The 15,735-nt window shown below is 38.7% G+C and overlaps 3 protein-coding genes across 4 annotated transcripts; 2 read left to right on the forward strand and 1 right to left on the reverse strand.

The window, feature by feature from the left end:
- Positions 1-285: 285 nt before the first annotated feature.
- Positions 286-1,257, forward strand: LOC103146917 (DELTA-actitoxin-Aas1a-like; the record flags this gene model as incomplete). Its single annotated transcript, XM_016677949.1, has 1 exon — positions 286-1,257. A coding segment is annotated over one exon (468 nt), but the record flags the coding sequence as incomplete, so codon positions are not given.
- Positions 1,258-5,331: 4,074 nt separating this feature from the next.
- On the reverse strand, positions 5,332-9,648 carry LOC107837727 (interferon a3-like). The gene is made up of 5 exons (XM_016677947.1): positions 8,872-9,648; positions 7,646-7,717; positions 7,400-7,552; positions 6,632-6,733; positions 5,332-5,527 (listed from the first exon to the last, which is right to left on the reverse strand). Exons 1-5 carry the CDS (start codon positions 9,004-9,006, stop codon positions 5,423-5,425), a joined length of 567 nt encoding a protein of 188 aa, XP_016533433.1. The 5' UTR covers positions 9,007-9,648; the 3' UTR covers positions 5,332-5,422.
- Positions 9,649-11,369: 1,721 nt separating this feature from the next.
- Positions 11,370-15,385, forward strand: LOC103146878 (DELTA-sagatoxin-Srs1a-like). 2 transcript variants are annotated; one of them, XM_007564967.2, is made up of 4 exons: positions 11,370-11,445; positions 11,996-12,170; positions 13,637-13,722; positions 14,804-15,385. In XM_007564967.2, the coding sequence occupies exons 3-4, from the start codon at positions 13,646-13,648 to the stop codon at positions 15,219-15,221; spliced, it is 495 nt and encodes a 164-aa protein (XP_007565029.1). In that variant the 5' UTR covers positions 11,370-11,445; positions 11,996-12,170; positions 13,637-13,645; the 3' UTR covers positions 15,222-15,385. The 2 variants fall into 2 exon arrangements, with proteins under 2 accessions (XP_007565029.1, XP_016533434.1); XM_016677948.1 differs by lacking the exon at positions 11,370-11,445 and having other exon boundaries at positions 11,917-12,170.
- Positions 15,386-15,735: the final 350 nt, after the last annotated feature.

A 15,735-nucleotide genomic window follows, 5' to 3' on the forward strand; every position in this document is an offset into this window, starting at 1 on the left:
AAGATCGGCTTAGAGTGCAAAAACTGGACGATCACCGATTTTCCAACATTAAGGAAATCAGCCCCGATAAATTGCTACTAAAAACCCAGTTGTTCAGAGTTGGCTTTGATTCATAATAACTGGAGCAATGATCAGTGTAATTCATGTGTACTTACTTGATGACGGCATTTGACAACATGTGATGTTAACTGCTTGTTTCATAATTGGTTACTGCAATTGTACCTTTGTGGTTGAAATAAACTTTTAAACTCAAAGTTGATGTAGAAGGTAGATTGAAACTCTGGGCGTCAGAATCAGCAGCAGTTTTTGTTGAATCTCTTTCTGTCTCTGTTCAGTGTTTATCTCTTCAGTGGAAACTGTGACTGTCCTCTGCCTCCGACTCTCCGTCCGTCTGAATCCGGCACCGCGCTCTTCATCAAGAAGTCCCACGCTGCCTGCGGCTCGGTGGCCGTCTTCACATACGACATCCTGCAGGAGTCGACCAAGCAGAACCGCGGCCGGCTGGCCGTCATGTTCTCCGTCCCCTACGACTTCAACCTCTACTCCAACTGGTACGCTGTGGGAGCCTTCAGCAAGGACAAACTCTGCGACGAGGCGCTCTACAAGGAGATGTACTACGCTTCGCAGCGCGGTTTTGTCCGAGGGAAAGCCAAAGGGCCCAGTCTGACCCACAGAGCGGGCCATGTGACCATCAGGGCCAGCATGTCCGACAGCTACCAGCCCGTCCTGAAAGTGGAGCTCTGCAACAACTGAGACCGGCCACTTCCTTTTGTCCAGTTTATCCAGTTTACCCTGCATGAGCAACACTGGAATCCAGTTAACCTATTTCTGTTTAACCAGTGACGGCTTCTTCTTCTTTCTCAACATAATCATCATTAACTTCTTCTATACCAGTAAACCAGTTACCCTGCAAGATATCCGTCCACTCTTCCCAGTTGAAAAGGTTAACATTGTATGAACTTAATTGGAGTTTGACCCAGTATCGCCACATAAACCCTGATATTTTCTGTTCAGTGATGAGTCGTCTACAAAACCTGCAGGTTCAGCATTTCTAAATTGTACAGAAAAACTCTGAATGTTCATCTGAATCTTTAAATCAACAAAAAATCTCCAATTGATCCAGCAGCCAAGTGAAAACATTCCTAAAAACTCAAAACTGCTAAAAGAAAGACTTGGAACAGATTCCTGCTGATTTAAACATCAGCTAAAATGTGGCTAATAAAAACTGACTAATAAAAATGAGTTGGATGAAATGTGTCTGGGTGTAACTGAGCTGTCTGGACTATGTGCTTCTGTCCAACCTGTGAGTGTGAACACAGACACCATGAGGAGATCTGATCCCTCACTGCAACTATCAACAGCCAGAAGACCTGAGAGGTCTGGAAGGTTGATACAACAGCAGCAGGCCTTTAAGCTGTTTGGTGATTTATAAACTACCAACAGTATTTCACAGGCTATTGTCTCAGTAGAAGGACTTTAGAACTGGGTGATGCTCTCTATCTTCCTGGTTTTAGTCAGAACGCCAGCAGCAGCTGAAAATACACGGCATAAGCCTCTGCAATGTACTGGGTGCATTGCAAACCAAAATAGCATGCTATTCCACTTACATAGACCAAATGGAGAACAGAACACCATTTTATGGTGGTCAGCTTCTGCAACGAGGGGCTGGTTGTAATCACTTGCCCGGTCTAAGGATAGAGAACCAGCGAGCACCTGTGACAGGGTCCAAACACTCCTGTGGTAGTGGGAAGGCATCTTTGCAGGTCTTGCTATTAAGCTGCTGGCCATCCACACATTTCATCAGGCTCCTGTCCTTCTTTCTGACCAGGACAATGGGAGATATAAAGGGGCTGCTGCGCTCTCTCATCACTTGAGCACCAAGTAGCTGGATAATCTACAGCTTCAGAATCTGATGGTGATGTAAAGCTGTTTCACAGGGACTCATCATTAAGGGGTATGTCATGACTACCCCTTAATGATACTTACCCAAAGTTACCATGATGGTTATCATAAAGGCTTTCAGCTCAATAAACACAATAATTAGAAAGATTTATCCTCTATTATCTTCTGCTGCTCCATTTGTCATCTCAAGAGAGTTAAACTTTTATCCAGCATGTCTCGTCCAGGGATCTCAGACTTGGATTCAGGGTCTTTTTAGGGCTCAGATTTCCACAGGAGGAGGAGTTCTCACCAACATTACTCAAGAATCTGGATCCAGTGCTCAGTCACAGAGATCTCCAGATGACTGATGTTCCTCAAGAGCTCTGAACAAGTGAGTAACTTTCATCTGAAAAATTCTAATCATCTGGGCCTGTTGGTTCTGGTTGGTGATTTCAAGTCTCAGATAGTTTGTCCCTAGTTTGGAGAACTCAACCATATGGTTTTCTCAAGACCAAAATAATTTGGATGCTAAAAGAAAGACTTGGAACAGATTCCTGCTGATTTAAACATCAGCTAAAATGTGGCTAATAAAAACTGACTAATAAAAATGAGTTGGATGAAATGTGTCTGGGTGTAACTGAGCTGTCTGGACAAAAATAGGTTTCTGCTTGATCAATTGATCAATATCCTTTTGAGCTGCTGGCAAGAGGTAAGACAAGGTAAGAAGATTAACAATTACGCTATAAGTAAGTATGATTAGAAAGATATCAAATATTGCTTTGCATTAAGGTAAGCGTCCAGCCGTCAGTAACCATGGATACAGTGCCCCACAGCATCATGTAGCCTAGCATGAATGGAAATAACTGGTTAGCATCTCATCTTTTGTACGTTTTTAAGGCTGGTCTGGTGTAAGAGGAAACACTGTTTATGACAATGATTTAAATCATGTGGTGTGAATTCAGAGAAAGTCGGTAAATTAATCAACACATCAGGAGGGAGGAGGTACGGGTCAGTTTGTAAGCTAGCTGTTTCAAGCTTCTGTAAATACTGCCGTCTATCAGACCCAACCGGATGTGTTTGGCTCAAAGACAAATGAGCTCGACTCGAACAAGAAGAAGCCATGAGTAAAGTGGCAAAAACAACTTTGGAAAATTATTTTAGTTGCTCTGTTCAATACTCTCGACTGTCACTTTCAACTTCCATCATGGTGCCTTGAATGTCTAAGTGATGTAGTTGCAAAGGGTCAGTAATAGAACCAAGTCCTGTCTGCCACACCCCTGATAAATTTAGAAAAATGACACCAAAGTGGGCGGGGCCAGGAGACACTGAGGGGCGTGGCCAAGTGCTGAGGTGATCAGAAGGGGTTAAAATGGGCTTTGGTCAAAACGAAACAACTTAGCGACTTTCAGACCATCTAGAGACTTTTTTTTTTAATCAAAAAAGAGACAAATCTAGTGACTTTACTTTGTTTGAAAGTCAATATGAAGCATGAACATTAGTTAGGGAAGAACTTCTTATAACAGCTGTAATGTTAACTTGCTCATCTGCATCCCTTCTTTTTTCTTTCTCTTCTCCTCCTCAGCACTCAGCATTATCCACATTGTCTTTGTATGTCATAAGTTAGAAGTTACAGTTGGTCCGGGATCTAAATCTGTTTGTTCCGATCTGGCAAAATGAATTTCTAATGTTCCTTTCGGTTTTCCTCTCTGATAAATTCAGGATGTTTTTCCTGTGAGGATGTATGAGTAAGTTTCCTTAAACCTAATTATTTCCATGTTTGTCTCCCTGAACAGATTCTAGAAATGTCTTCTTCTGAGCGTCAGTGCAAAGTGGAGATTCAGAACAAAACCTCCTGCTTCACGCCGCGTGATCCGATGTGAGTTCAGGTTCTGGTTCGTGTGTGTGTCAGCAGGCCAGCTTCTCCTCATCTGGACCCGTTCATGTCTCAAATGGCAGTTCTGAGATCATCTTGATCTCCTGCTTGGTACTCATGGCTGAGAGCAAAAATAGAGCTCTGACTGAATTGGACCAGAAGTCACATCAGAATGGAGCTACGATGACACCAGTGGCGGCAGGTGATGAAGTGGAAAAAATGGCAACTTGTGGTGCATTGAACTGCTGACAGAATCTGCAGAATTTTCTAAATATAACTGCTAACTTACATGCACTAATTAGTAACCCAAGTCCAACTGCGCATTTTAAACTGCTACAAGTCCAATTCTGCACTCTAAATGATCTAAAAAGCAGAAAGTAAAAACAGACTTAAGGTTGATGCAGATTGAAGATCAGAATCATCAGCAGCTTTTTTAAATATCTTTGTGTCTCTGGTCAGGGTCTATCTTGTCTGCCTCCAACTCTCCGTCCGTCTGGATCCGGCACCGCACTCTTTAAGAAGATACCTTGGTTGGTGTGTGGTTCAGTGGCCGTCTTCACCTATGACAGGGGAGCCCAAAGTCGGTCCTCGAGGCCCAGCATCCTGCATGTTTTAGTTCTCTCCCTGGTTAAACACACCTGGATCAAATGATGGCTCATTAGAGGCCTAAGAGGAACATTGGCATGCTGAAAAGATTGTTACTACCATCAGGGAGAGAACTAAAACATGCAGGATGCCTGACCCGCTTTGGGCATCCCTGACCTATGACATCCTCCAGACCTCAACCAGGGAGAACCACGGCCAACTGATCCAGCAGCCAAGTGAAAACATTCCTAAAAACTCAAAACTGATTACGCCCACTCTTTTAAATATTTTAACTTTGTTGAACTTGTGAAAATACTCTTATTACACCAATCACAATGTATCAATCGTTTACTCTGTTTCTATCACACTTGCTGTTTTAGTCTTACTTTGTTTCATTAGGAACATTGTCACATTTGTAACAGTCTCACTTTGTTCTGTTTTTTTACACACTCTTTAATATTCTCATTGTCACACCTGTTACACTTTATCACTGTTTTCCATTGTCTTGCTCACTCTCACATTATATAACATTCTCACCCTCATGAAAGAATGGGGGACATAGGTGACAGTTTCAGGATGCAACCAATATATAATTAAAATCATGATTAAAATTTAGAATAATCCTTTTAAATTTCAGGTTTTCCTGAGGTTTTCCTGGTTTAGTTTTTTCCATGATTTTTTGTTCTCTGGAGGAAAAAAAATAATTTGAGAACCTGGTAAGGATACGTTTCCAGTCAAAAGAAGACAAATTTGAACATGTAGCTGTTTCACTTCAGTCCCATATTTGACATGATTTCAGCTCAATTAACTCAATATTTTACTACACCAACTTTCATATCTCTTCTGTTTATCTCACAGCTTTTTGGTTAAAATAAATAAAAAATACAAACCATTCCACAAATATGATGTTTCATAATTTATTTTGATATAAAAATAACAAAATAATAAATATTTAAATAAATAACAGTTTGTTCATAAATAAGCACCACAAGTAAGTAAAAAAATCAATCAACCAATCAAAAAAAAAAAAAAGAACTAAAGAAACACTCGAAGACTGTTGAATTGGTTTCATCAGTAAATCGCTCAATGCTGCCCCCTTCTGTCTTTAATCAGGCTCCCCAGCAGGTCCAGTCGAATCAGGTTCTGTTCGGTCTCCCTCCTGAGCATCTCCCAGCCGTCTCTGCCGCCCTGCCGGAGCAGAACCCGGGTCAGAACATGTCACAACTTCACTGAAATGTCAGACACTCAAAAAAATATTCCCACTTGTTGAATTTCCTTACATCACACAACCACAAACTCCAGTGGATTTTTGGGGGTTTTGTGTAACAGACTGACACAATTAGTTCATTGTTGTCAAATGGAAGGTTTTTAATTTTAATTTTTTTAATAATGGCTATAAATCTGAAAAGTGTGGCATGCATATGTGTTTGCCTTAAGTTTCTGTGGGGTTTATCTTTTCCATGTTTTAACATCTACTGGCTGATTTTTTTTTCATCATAACTGAACACGCATTTTATGCTCTACTCATCTTCAGTTGGATTCAGGTCTGGACTTTGACTAGACCATTTTAAAACAAATCTGATTTGAACTAAACTAACCTATAATACCTTCGGTTGGATGTTTATGGTGTTTATACTGGTGGATGCTGAACTGCAAACAGGTTTAAATCTCCACAGCATAATGCTGCCACCACCATGTGTTAGTTGCTAACAGTTTTGTGTATAACTTTACTACAGGCTGCTTTTCTGACTAAAACTCTCCTGTTGTTCTACGTAAGAGGTGTCTCAATTTTTTATCTCAAAAATTAGCAAATTTAAACTACTTACATTTAGTAAACTAAATGTTCAAATAGTTTGTGATTTTTTTTACTTGGCTGAAAAATAATCAAACATTTTATGGAATCTGTGTATCAAACATAATGGAGGGCTTATTAAAAGAAAAACAGACCATTTCAAAATGTTTGAAATGGTCTGTTCCATTTCATTTCCATTCTTGAGTTGTGGTCAGGCCAAGGCCAAAAAAAATCATTTCAAGGGCCATAAATGGCCCCCAGGCCACACTTTGGACACCTCTGGTCTAATTGGATGTCCATGTTTTGGTAGGTCTACAGATCGGCCAAACACTCTTTTCAGATTTTTGTTTTTAAAAATTTTAAACCAGGAGTTTTTCTGTTTCGTGTAATTTCACTAAAGTAGAGTTTAGTGGCTGTAATGTGAGAAAATGTGTGAAAGTTCAGCAAGTTTGAACATCTCTGAAGTATTTGTACTTCAGAGGTGAAGTATTTGTACTTACAGGGTGGAGCAGAGTGTTATTCTCCAGGTATCGGTAGTATCGCTTCATTTTCTTCTCGTAGACCTCATGTTTGCTTGTTGCCTCGTTGTGTGTTGACTTCACCTGGAAAACACCAGAGCAGGTTGAGTCTGACATAAAGCTGAATTATCATCAGACTCTACACTGAAAAAACAAAACAGGTGATCCAACTTAAAAAACTTAATTCATTTGTTAAAAGTAATCAAACTGATGCACACACTTATGCAGACATAAATAAATGAAGTTTGACAAACATAACTCGATTGCATATAAGTTAACTAGGGCTGTCAATGTTAACACGCTAATGCCTGCGATTAATCTGAAAGTTACATTTTAACTGAACATCGTATTTTGACCTAAAAGCAGAAATTAAGCTGGTCGCTCAGCTGGATGAGGACAAGCGACTGTCGTCTCACCGCACAAGTTCAATAGGAAATGAATGAAGAAAGACATTTCCAAAATGGCCACCTTTAAATATAAAAACCTGGAAAAACTGAGAATCTTCAGACATGTTTGTTTTGATATGGGCAGTTTCCCAGGACGGCATCAGAAAGGGGTGGGCCACCCAAGAGCTGGACAATAAAACATTTCTCATCTGTCAGTGGAAACTAATTTGCTGTACTTTGTATGCATGTGTGGTGGAGTGAATTAATTTTTTTTTACATTTTTTGAAACTTGGATCTCCATTCTGTTTTTTCAGTGTAATTTCCTCTTATGTTAGCGTTGCGGCGCTGTTCCAGCTGCACTCACACACTCATTGAGCTCCATGAACTGCCTGTTGATGCTCTCCAGGAAGTCGGTTGTCTTCCAGGCATCCCAGCCAGCCGTTGACGTGTTGCCACGGCGATACAGATTGTAAATCTGCACCAGACTGCCTCTGATGAAGTGCAGCTGGGCGGTCTCCTGGAAACACAAAGACAGGTGTGAGCTGCAGCTTTCTGATTGGCTGACAGAACTGATTACGTCAATTGATCAATCAATTGATCGACTGATTACCTCTCTCGTCTTCATGTCCTTGTACAGTCTGTCTCTGAATCGCAGAGGAGTTGTGGTGGCGATCGGACATTTCTGGAAAATAATGAAACAACCTTGAATTTCTCAACATCACACTTTAGAAACCACAGCTGCTTAAATGGTTTAACTGGTTGAACTGGTTGAACTACAAACTTTGAAACGTCAAGCGTTGATACTGACTACATCCACTAGGAGTCTCTTTAAGACGAGGGTGTTCAAAGTGCGGTTCAGGGGCTGGACTGATTTTTTTCAATCATAATTCAAGCATAAATAAAATAAATCAAGACAGAACTAGAACTTTTCAATTAAAATCTACTTTCCACACAAAGTGATCAACTTTTCTGCACAAAATCTGCATATAATTACAAATGTTCAAATTAACACTGACCTAGACCCTGATTTATTACTAAAAATAGATCAAATATTTTTTCAGTTTTCTTCAATGGAGCCCAGAATAATAAGCAAGCTGGAAAAAAAAACATTTGAAGTTTTGGATCTATGGTCTCATTCCAATAAAAACAAAAGTTTAATTAAAATAGTTAATGCTTACTTTGTCATTGAGTAGGTAAAAAAATATCTTTCAAGATATTTTAGTAAACTTGAAATAAGACAAAATTAACTTACAAGTAACTTATCAGCAAAAAATAGGAGCTTGTTTTAAGTCAACAATTCCTTAATAAGTGTGTAAATACAGAATTTAGGACATATTTGGATGAGACAATTGGGGTTAAGATTTAATAAGCTTTGTTTTTTTCTTACTCCTTTTCAAACTGGATATAGAAGTTTTGTTTGTTATGATAATAATTATTAAATATTCTCTGACATTTTAATTGTGTGAGATAAATAAAGATTTAATTTCAGGTTAATATTGATGAAAAAGTACTAATTATAAATGGAACAACTACCTTTTCAATTATTGACTTAAAACAAGCAAAAAAGTAAATTTATTTCTGTCTTATTTCAAGTACTGCAAGACATTTGCACCTAAAACTAGACCAGGAATACTCGGTAAGATTTTGTATTTTTGCATTGTAGTTTTAAAAAATGATCATTTTAAGCTGACATGTGACAAAAAGTTTGGACAAATCTAAAATACTTTTTGAAAATGCTTTTAGATTCCCTGAATGAATTTCATTCATGTCCAAACCACCGCCGGTAATCCTGTCATCCGCTCTAAAAGGCCCTTTTGGACGCATGTCGGTACTCACCATGGACCTGACCCGAACCAAAGTGCTGTTCCTCAGGTCGTTGTAGTGGGTGAGCCAATCACAGCAGAGTGCAGAGGTCAGGGCGCTGCAGAGGATGAGGATGGTTGCCATATTCCTGAACGTGGTGGGATCCATGATGCTGAGGATGAGCTGAGTTGTGCTGACATTGTGTTGGTCTGACTGAAGACGATCATTTTATTCCTGGAGACAGAAAAATGAAAAGAAGAGGAAAAGTCCCACTTTCCTTTTTATTCTTTCTGTCTTCACAGCGCCCTCTGCTGGAAACCGAATAAACTGCGAGATAGACGCGTTCAAACTTTATTTCTTTATGCATCGGGTCTGATCGGCGACAGATCCCAGCTGGATAATCTCCAGGGTTCATTTCCTCTGATCAATAACCAATAATCGGGTGTGATTTGACTGCTTGTGTCAGTTCGAGCTGCTGATCCAGGATCAGAACACGTGGGAAGTTCCTCTTTTGCCATTCAGTTTCCAAACCTCACCGCATGTGTAAACAGTGATGGCGGCCTCTCAGTTTGTAAACAAAGTTACAAAAACCAACCAAACAAACAAAAAACACGAAACATTTGAAAGATTTACAAGCAAACTAAAAGCGGTGAAGACCGGATTGTTCTAGGTTGATTTGGACTTTGGGACTGATCCGAATTTTCAGTATTTTATTTCAACCAAAGTGAGCGGCTTTTATTTTGAAGGCTCCTCTTAGTGAACGTGATTACATCACTTATTTTCTGTTTCACAATCTTGTCCAGTTCACTTTCTGATTGTGGAGGAAAAGTGACGGAACGACGTGACTTCATCTGAAAATAAAACATGAAGCAGCTGCAGATAATGACGCAATAGACCCATGATGAGAATATCTTTAATAAAATCATTGTGATTAAACAGGATAAGAAACATTTATCATTTTTACTAAAGCTACAGACAAAAAACTCTTTATCATATGATCACAAATACAGAACATTTCATTCAAGATTTGAGTTTATCCGTTACAACTGACTGTGATCATTATTTTTTAATCTGACAATTTAAGCTCATTCGCTTTAGAGTTTTACAGTTATATTTATTATGTGCGTCTCGGGTGATGTTTACAATCATAATCTTCACACTGCATCAGTGAGAGTCCTTTCTTCTTTACAATATGCGGAACAACGACGATATTATTGACGTCAGACTGAATTTAGAAATATTAAACCAACCGTCCTGCACACCTAAAGACAAGAAAGATAAAAATAACTTCAGAAAAGACGGTCATAAAAGATTAGGTAGCGTCTCGATGTGAGGTTTGCAGGTAAGAGACTGTCAGTCCGCGCATGCGTAGTAGCGGATTGTAGGATAAATTTAACACCCTGAGATTTTAAGGAAATCTGGGGAAACCTGGATGTGTGAAGGATCTCTGGTTCTTTTAGAACTTCTTGAATGAGTCGCTGAGTTCCGGTGCAATGAGCTAACCTGACCAGCAGGGGGAGACAAACTCCGCACTTTCAGGCTTCTATTTGATTATTTTCTACTTCTATTTATGTTTCCAAAAATGCCAAAATCTTATCTTTATTCAGTTTTATGTGCAGGAATATTATTGATGTATGAAACCCAATTTTTTCCTATTTATTTTGGGTTTGGTTTGATGTTTTTCTTTCAAAGTATGGGTGGAGTACATTCACCTTAAAACCAGAATGTATTTAAGTTCAAATCATGTTAAAATGTAACATATTGGTCTGTTTGACTTTCTGTCTTATGTTTTCCTTCTAGACCAGTGGTTCTTAACCTTTCTTGAGGTACCAAACCCACCAGTTTCATATACGCATTCACTGAACCCTTCTGTAGAGATAAATAAAATATGATTCCCCCCCAAATTCAAGACATATGGGTGACCCAACTAGAGTCTAGTTGGGTCACCCCATGATCACTAAGTCTTCTTAAAAGGTAGAGTCTCTGAGAACAGTTCTTCAAAATATAGTCAGTGTTTCAGCACAGTTGAGCTGACTGTCCAGGAACGACCCAAGGTATTTAAAATGTGCCACAGTTTCAACAGGTTGGCCATCGAGAGAAACTGGAACCACTTTACGGTCTTGTTTAGATCATTTAATTAGCTCTACTTTCTTAAGAGAATGAAAATTTAATAATAAATAATAAAGACTTTGCGGTATTCTGATTTAGTAATGTAATTATATTAGTTGTGTTACCACCCCCACGCCACTAGAGGCAGTACCAACCCCAAAAAGATGCGACTAGAAAGCTACAGAATTTGGTAAAAACTGTGAGCTTTGCTGAAGTAAATAAAGACACAAATTCAAATCCACGCTGAGTGGAGCTCCTTCAATCAGTGCTCCTCCGCAGCTCTGACTGGCTCAGCAATGTAACGTGATCCTCTGCAGCAAGTGATGGCAAAGCGGGGCGTCATCACGACTTTACACAGTTCGTCTTTACCTCCGCGGCAGAGGCTCCGCCGAACCCCTGAGACCAACTCATCGAACCCCTGGGGTTCGATCGAACCCAGGTTAAGAACCACTGTTCTAGACTCTTCCTCTCTGTACTTCAGCGTAGAGGCACCATATTGTGAGTGGCAAATTTACTATGAAACACAGAAAGAGTCTGAAGTTTCTGAATAAGAGAGACAATAAAAGTTGCCTTCATCTGTCCTTTAAAGAGCAGTGTTCACAGTAAAAGATAAATATTCATTTTGCTTGATGAGCAATGATAATATATTGGGTCCCACTTGTAAAGTTACAAAGTAAAAAATCAACAGCTATAATTGAGTTTGTTTAACCTGTCAAAAAATGTGGGTGTTCAGTTTTCAAAGCTGAATTTTCACCATCTAATTACACTTGAAACAAAACAAAACTGAGTTAGAAGTAACCTTTCAGCAAGATATAGAAACTTGTTTTAAGTAAATACCTACTAAATATTTATGAAAAGTTCTAGTTGAATTATTTCACTTATAACATGAGAAAATGTCTTGTTAGAATTAAATTTATAAATGTAACTAGAACTTTTAATATTAAGGAATTATTGCATTAAAACAAGCTGCATATCTTGCTGAAAAGTTGCTTGTAACTTAGTTTTTTCTTAATTCAAGTGTTCTAAGATATTTGCCCTTAAAATCTAGACCAAAAGTACCTGGTAAGACGAACAACTGAAAAACATCAAGAAACTCCCAGTGATGCCAACTGAAAGACCGGTTCTGCAGAGGTTGGACCACACCTAAATCTCACCTTCATCAGTGGAAGAGCTGATTTCATTCCTCTCTGTCAAGCAGATTCGTAAACGACGGGTCCGACGCAGTGAGTATCCCTTCTGTTTGGAACGTCTCGGTCGGTTCTGGTTGTGTTCGGTGGTTCCCCTTCTGGTTCGGTTGTCTTCAGGGCTCCACATATCAGCATTTTTATTCTCCATTGTACCTGCATTTCTACTGAGATTAAAAATAAGGTTCTGCTTTATCTTTTGAAGTGTGGAAATGTTTAGATCACTGAGCTGTTTGCAGTCTGAGCAAAGTCTGCAGATCTAGTTGGGTCAACCCTGCAAAAACAATCCCCAAAGTTACATTCATCTATTGATGTAGACCAAGACTGTGTTCACATTTTAACTTGATCATTTGCTCAAGGTAATTTTGCAAAGTTGTTACCTTTTGTAATCCTTAATTATCACTAAGGATGATAATTATGATGTGCCTTGTAAAACGATATGCTGCTTGTTGTGCTGGTTCAAGTCAAAGACTCAATGCTCTTCTGAAACTTTATAACTAATTTGAAAAATAAACTGAACTTAATGCGTAGATAAACGGGATTAATAGGAAAGAATGAATGATTGTTTTTATTTGGAAAAAAATAATCACAATACAGTGTATGATTTGAGATGGATGGAGGAGGAAAAACTAGAAATTGATAAGAACCTAAGTTGAACCCAAAATTAATTCTCAAAGTTGGACATTGTGTTGGATCAAATTTGAAAAAAACAATTGCCATGGCATTGTTGAAAAAATGTTTGGATTGTTAATTAACGATCATCTGAATGAAGGGAAGGGCCTGTGACTCAGATGTCCTCATGACTTAAATGGTGTGATTGTTCTTACAAGAACTTTAGGTTCTGTTCATCCAATCATGGGGAACTGAAGAAGAGTTTGGATGAAAGAAACCTTCAATAAACATCACAAAAATAAACATTTTTACCAAGTAATTTTGTTTAATGCTAATATCTTAGTACACCTGAAATAAGACAAACCTAACTTGCAGGTAACTTTCCAGCAAGATATAGCAGCTTGTTTCAAGTAAATAAATCCTTAATATTGATGAATAAAATATAGTTCCATTGGCATTTAAATTAACTTATAACCAGACATTGTTCCCATGTTGTAGGTTAATTTATCTGCCAATGGAGCTATATTTTATTCATCAATATTAATGAATTATTTACTTAAAACAAGCCTCTACACCTTTCTGAAAAGTTACTTTTGAGTTAGTGTTGTGTTATTTCATGGGTAGTAAGAAATTTGACCAAAAATACTCCGTAATATTTTGTGTTTTTGCAGTGAACAAGAGAAGAAGTCTAGTTGAAAATCAATGAATGAATTCCAGATATTAATGGGACACACTTCATTTATTCTGGTGAAGGTGAACTGGACAAACTTCTAAAGTTCTTCTGTTTGTCTGTCAAATGAGCAAAATTCAGCATTTTATCCCTGTCAGCCTGCATGAGTACAAGTAAAAATCCCATTCAGGGTCCAGTTGTTTCCGTTTTGTTTCCTGAACAGGTTCTGAAAATGCCTCTTCCAACTCAGCGTCAGTGCACCGTGGAGATTCAGAATAAGAGCTCCAGCTTGAAGTTATGTGAGCCGCTGTGAGTTTTAACACACACACACACACACACACACACACACACACACACACACACACACACACACACACACACACATACGCACACAGACACTCACAGGTTCAGTTCGTCCATCATCCTTTTAGGAAGTGATTCTGTGTTTATCCTGAGCTTTAATTTGGTTGGGATGCCTGAAACTTGACTGAGGCAGAGTTTGGATTGACTTGGACATAAAACCTTCCAGTTGCTTGTTGAACAAAACAATTTAAACATAATTTATTATGTTTCAAATCACTGCTTTGTGAGTGTTTTCTCTTCACTACCAGCATAAATATGTCAGAATTGTCCTTAGAAATGTGTTGCTAATGCTAAAGCTTCTGCCAATGTTGAGTCAGTAGCAACAAAACCCATTCTGTTCACACTGCATTAATAAGGTCATTTATTTCTTAATAAGACATTATTTGATTAAACTAGTGTTTTTCTTTCTCTTTCGCTTTGCATTGCTTTGTAACTGGTTGTGTAAATACACAGCAACTATTATTAGTTGTATAATTGCTTTGGTTCAATCCAATTGCTCAAAACAAACCTGTTTTAAATGTGTGTGTGTGTGTGTGTGTGTGTGCGTGTGTGTGTGTGTGTGTGTGTGTGTGCTCATCTGTGATTAAAACTGCAGGTGTGTGTCTGTGTTTGATAAAATTTTCATTCATTGGGTAGAGAATCCAGAAATTTTACTCAAGTAAGATATTTCAAAATAAAATTACTAAAGTAAAAGTAAAAAGTACAGTGGAATTAAAATTTGCCTAAAAGTAAAATTTTTCAAAAAAGTTATGTAGATGTAATTGAGTAAATGTGACTAGTTACTATCCTGCTCTGCTTAAAACAAGCCTCTATATATTTCTGAAAAGCTACTTTTAAGTTAGTTTTGTCTTATTTCAAGCATACTAAGTTATTTGCAAGAGAAACTACACAAAAATACTTGGTAAGATTTTGTGTTTTTGCAGCGTGAAGGTAGAACCACATTAAAAGTTGAAGCAACCTGCAGATAGATGATAAAACCAACAGCAGTTTCAGTTGAATTGAACTTAAACCTCTGTTTTCTGTCCAGGGTTTATGTCTTTAAGGGAAACTGTGAGTCCCCTCTGCCTCCAACTCTCTCTCCATCAGAATCTGGCAGTGCTCTCTTCATCAAGAAAGTCTACACAGCGAGCGGCTCAGCGGGGGTCTTCATGTACAACATCGTCCAGAAGTCCAACGACGAGATCAAGGGCCGGCTGGCCGTCATGTTCTCCGTTCCCTTTGACTTCAACATCTTCTGCAACTGGTACGCCGTGGGAATCTTCAGCAAAGACAAGCTGTGCGATGATGACCTCTACAATGAAATGTACTACGCCGCTCAGAACGACTTCATCCGGGGAAAAGCCAACGGGCCCAGTTTGACCCACAAAAAGGGTGAAATGACCATCAGGGCCAGCATGTCCGACAGCTTCAAGCCGGTTCTGAAGTTGGAGCTTTGCGATGACTGAGACCGGCTGCTTCTATTGGTCCAGTTAAACCAGTACCAGCACCATCTGGTTTTATTTAACCAAGTTTAACCACAAAAGGCTGCTTCTTTCATATCTTATAAAGTTTATCCCACTGTAACCTGCTCAACAAATGTCAACTTTGAATAAATTACTATCAAATGAAAGATGTTATTTTTTCTCTACTTTGGTTTGCAGCTCATGTTTCACGTGCTCACATTCATTAATTTATCTCTCTTTTTTTAAATCTTGTGTTGAGTCTGGTGGCTATGAGAAGTTAACATAAAATATGTGGAATTAACCTCTTAACTGCCACCCAGTACCAGACCAGAGGAATCTCTTTAGAGTAGAGTAGACGCAGTATTGTTAGTTCCAGGTTTTCCTTGGAATCCAGAAGGACTCTGCTTGGAAACTGAGTTCCCTGAACAAAAGAGACACAAAAACTTAATGTTTCTGCCATAATTCGAGAGCACACGTTTTCATTCTGAAAGCTTTCTTCTCAAAACTTTTAATACTT

This window comes from Poecilia formosa, unplaced genomic scaffold (genome assembly GCF_000485575.1).
Source record: "Poecilia formosa unplaced genomic scaffold, Poecilia_formosa-5.1.2 Scaffold170, whole genome shotgun sequence".
Taxonomy (NCBI): domain Eukaryota; kingdom Metazoa; phylum Chordata; class Actinopteri; order Cyprinodontiformes; family Poeciliidae; genus Poecilia; species Poecilia formosa.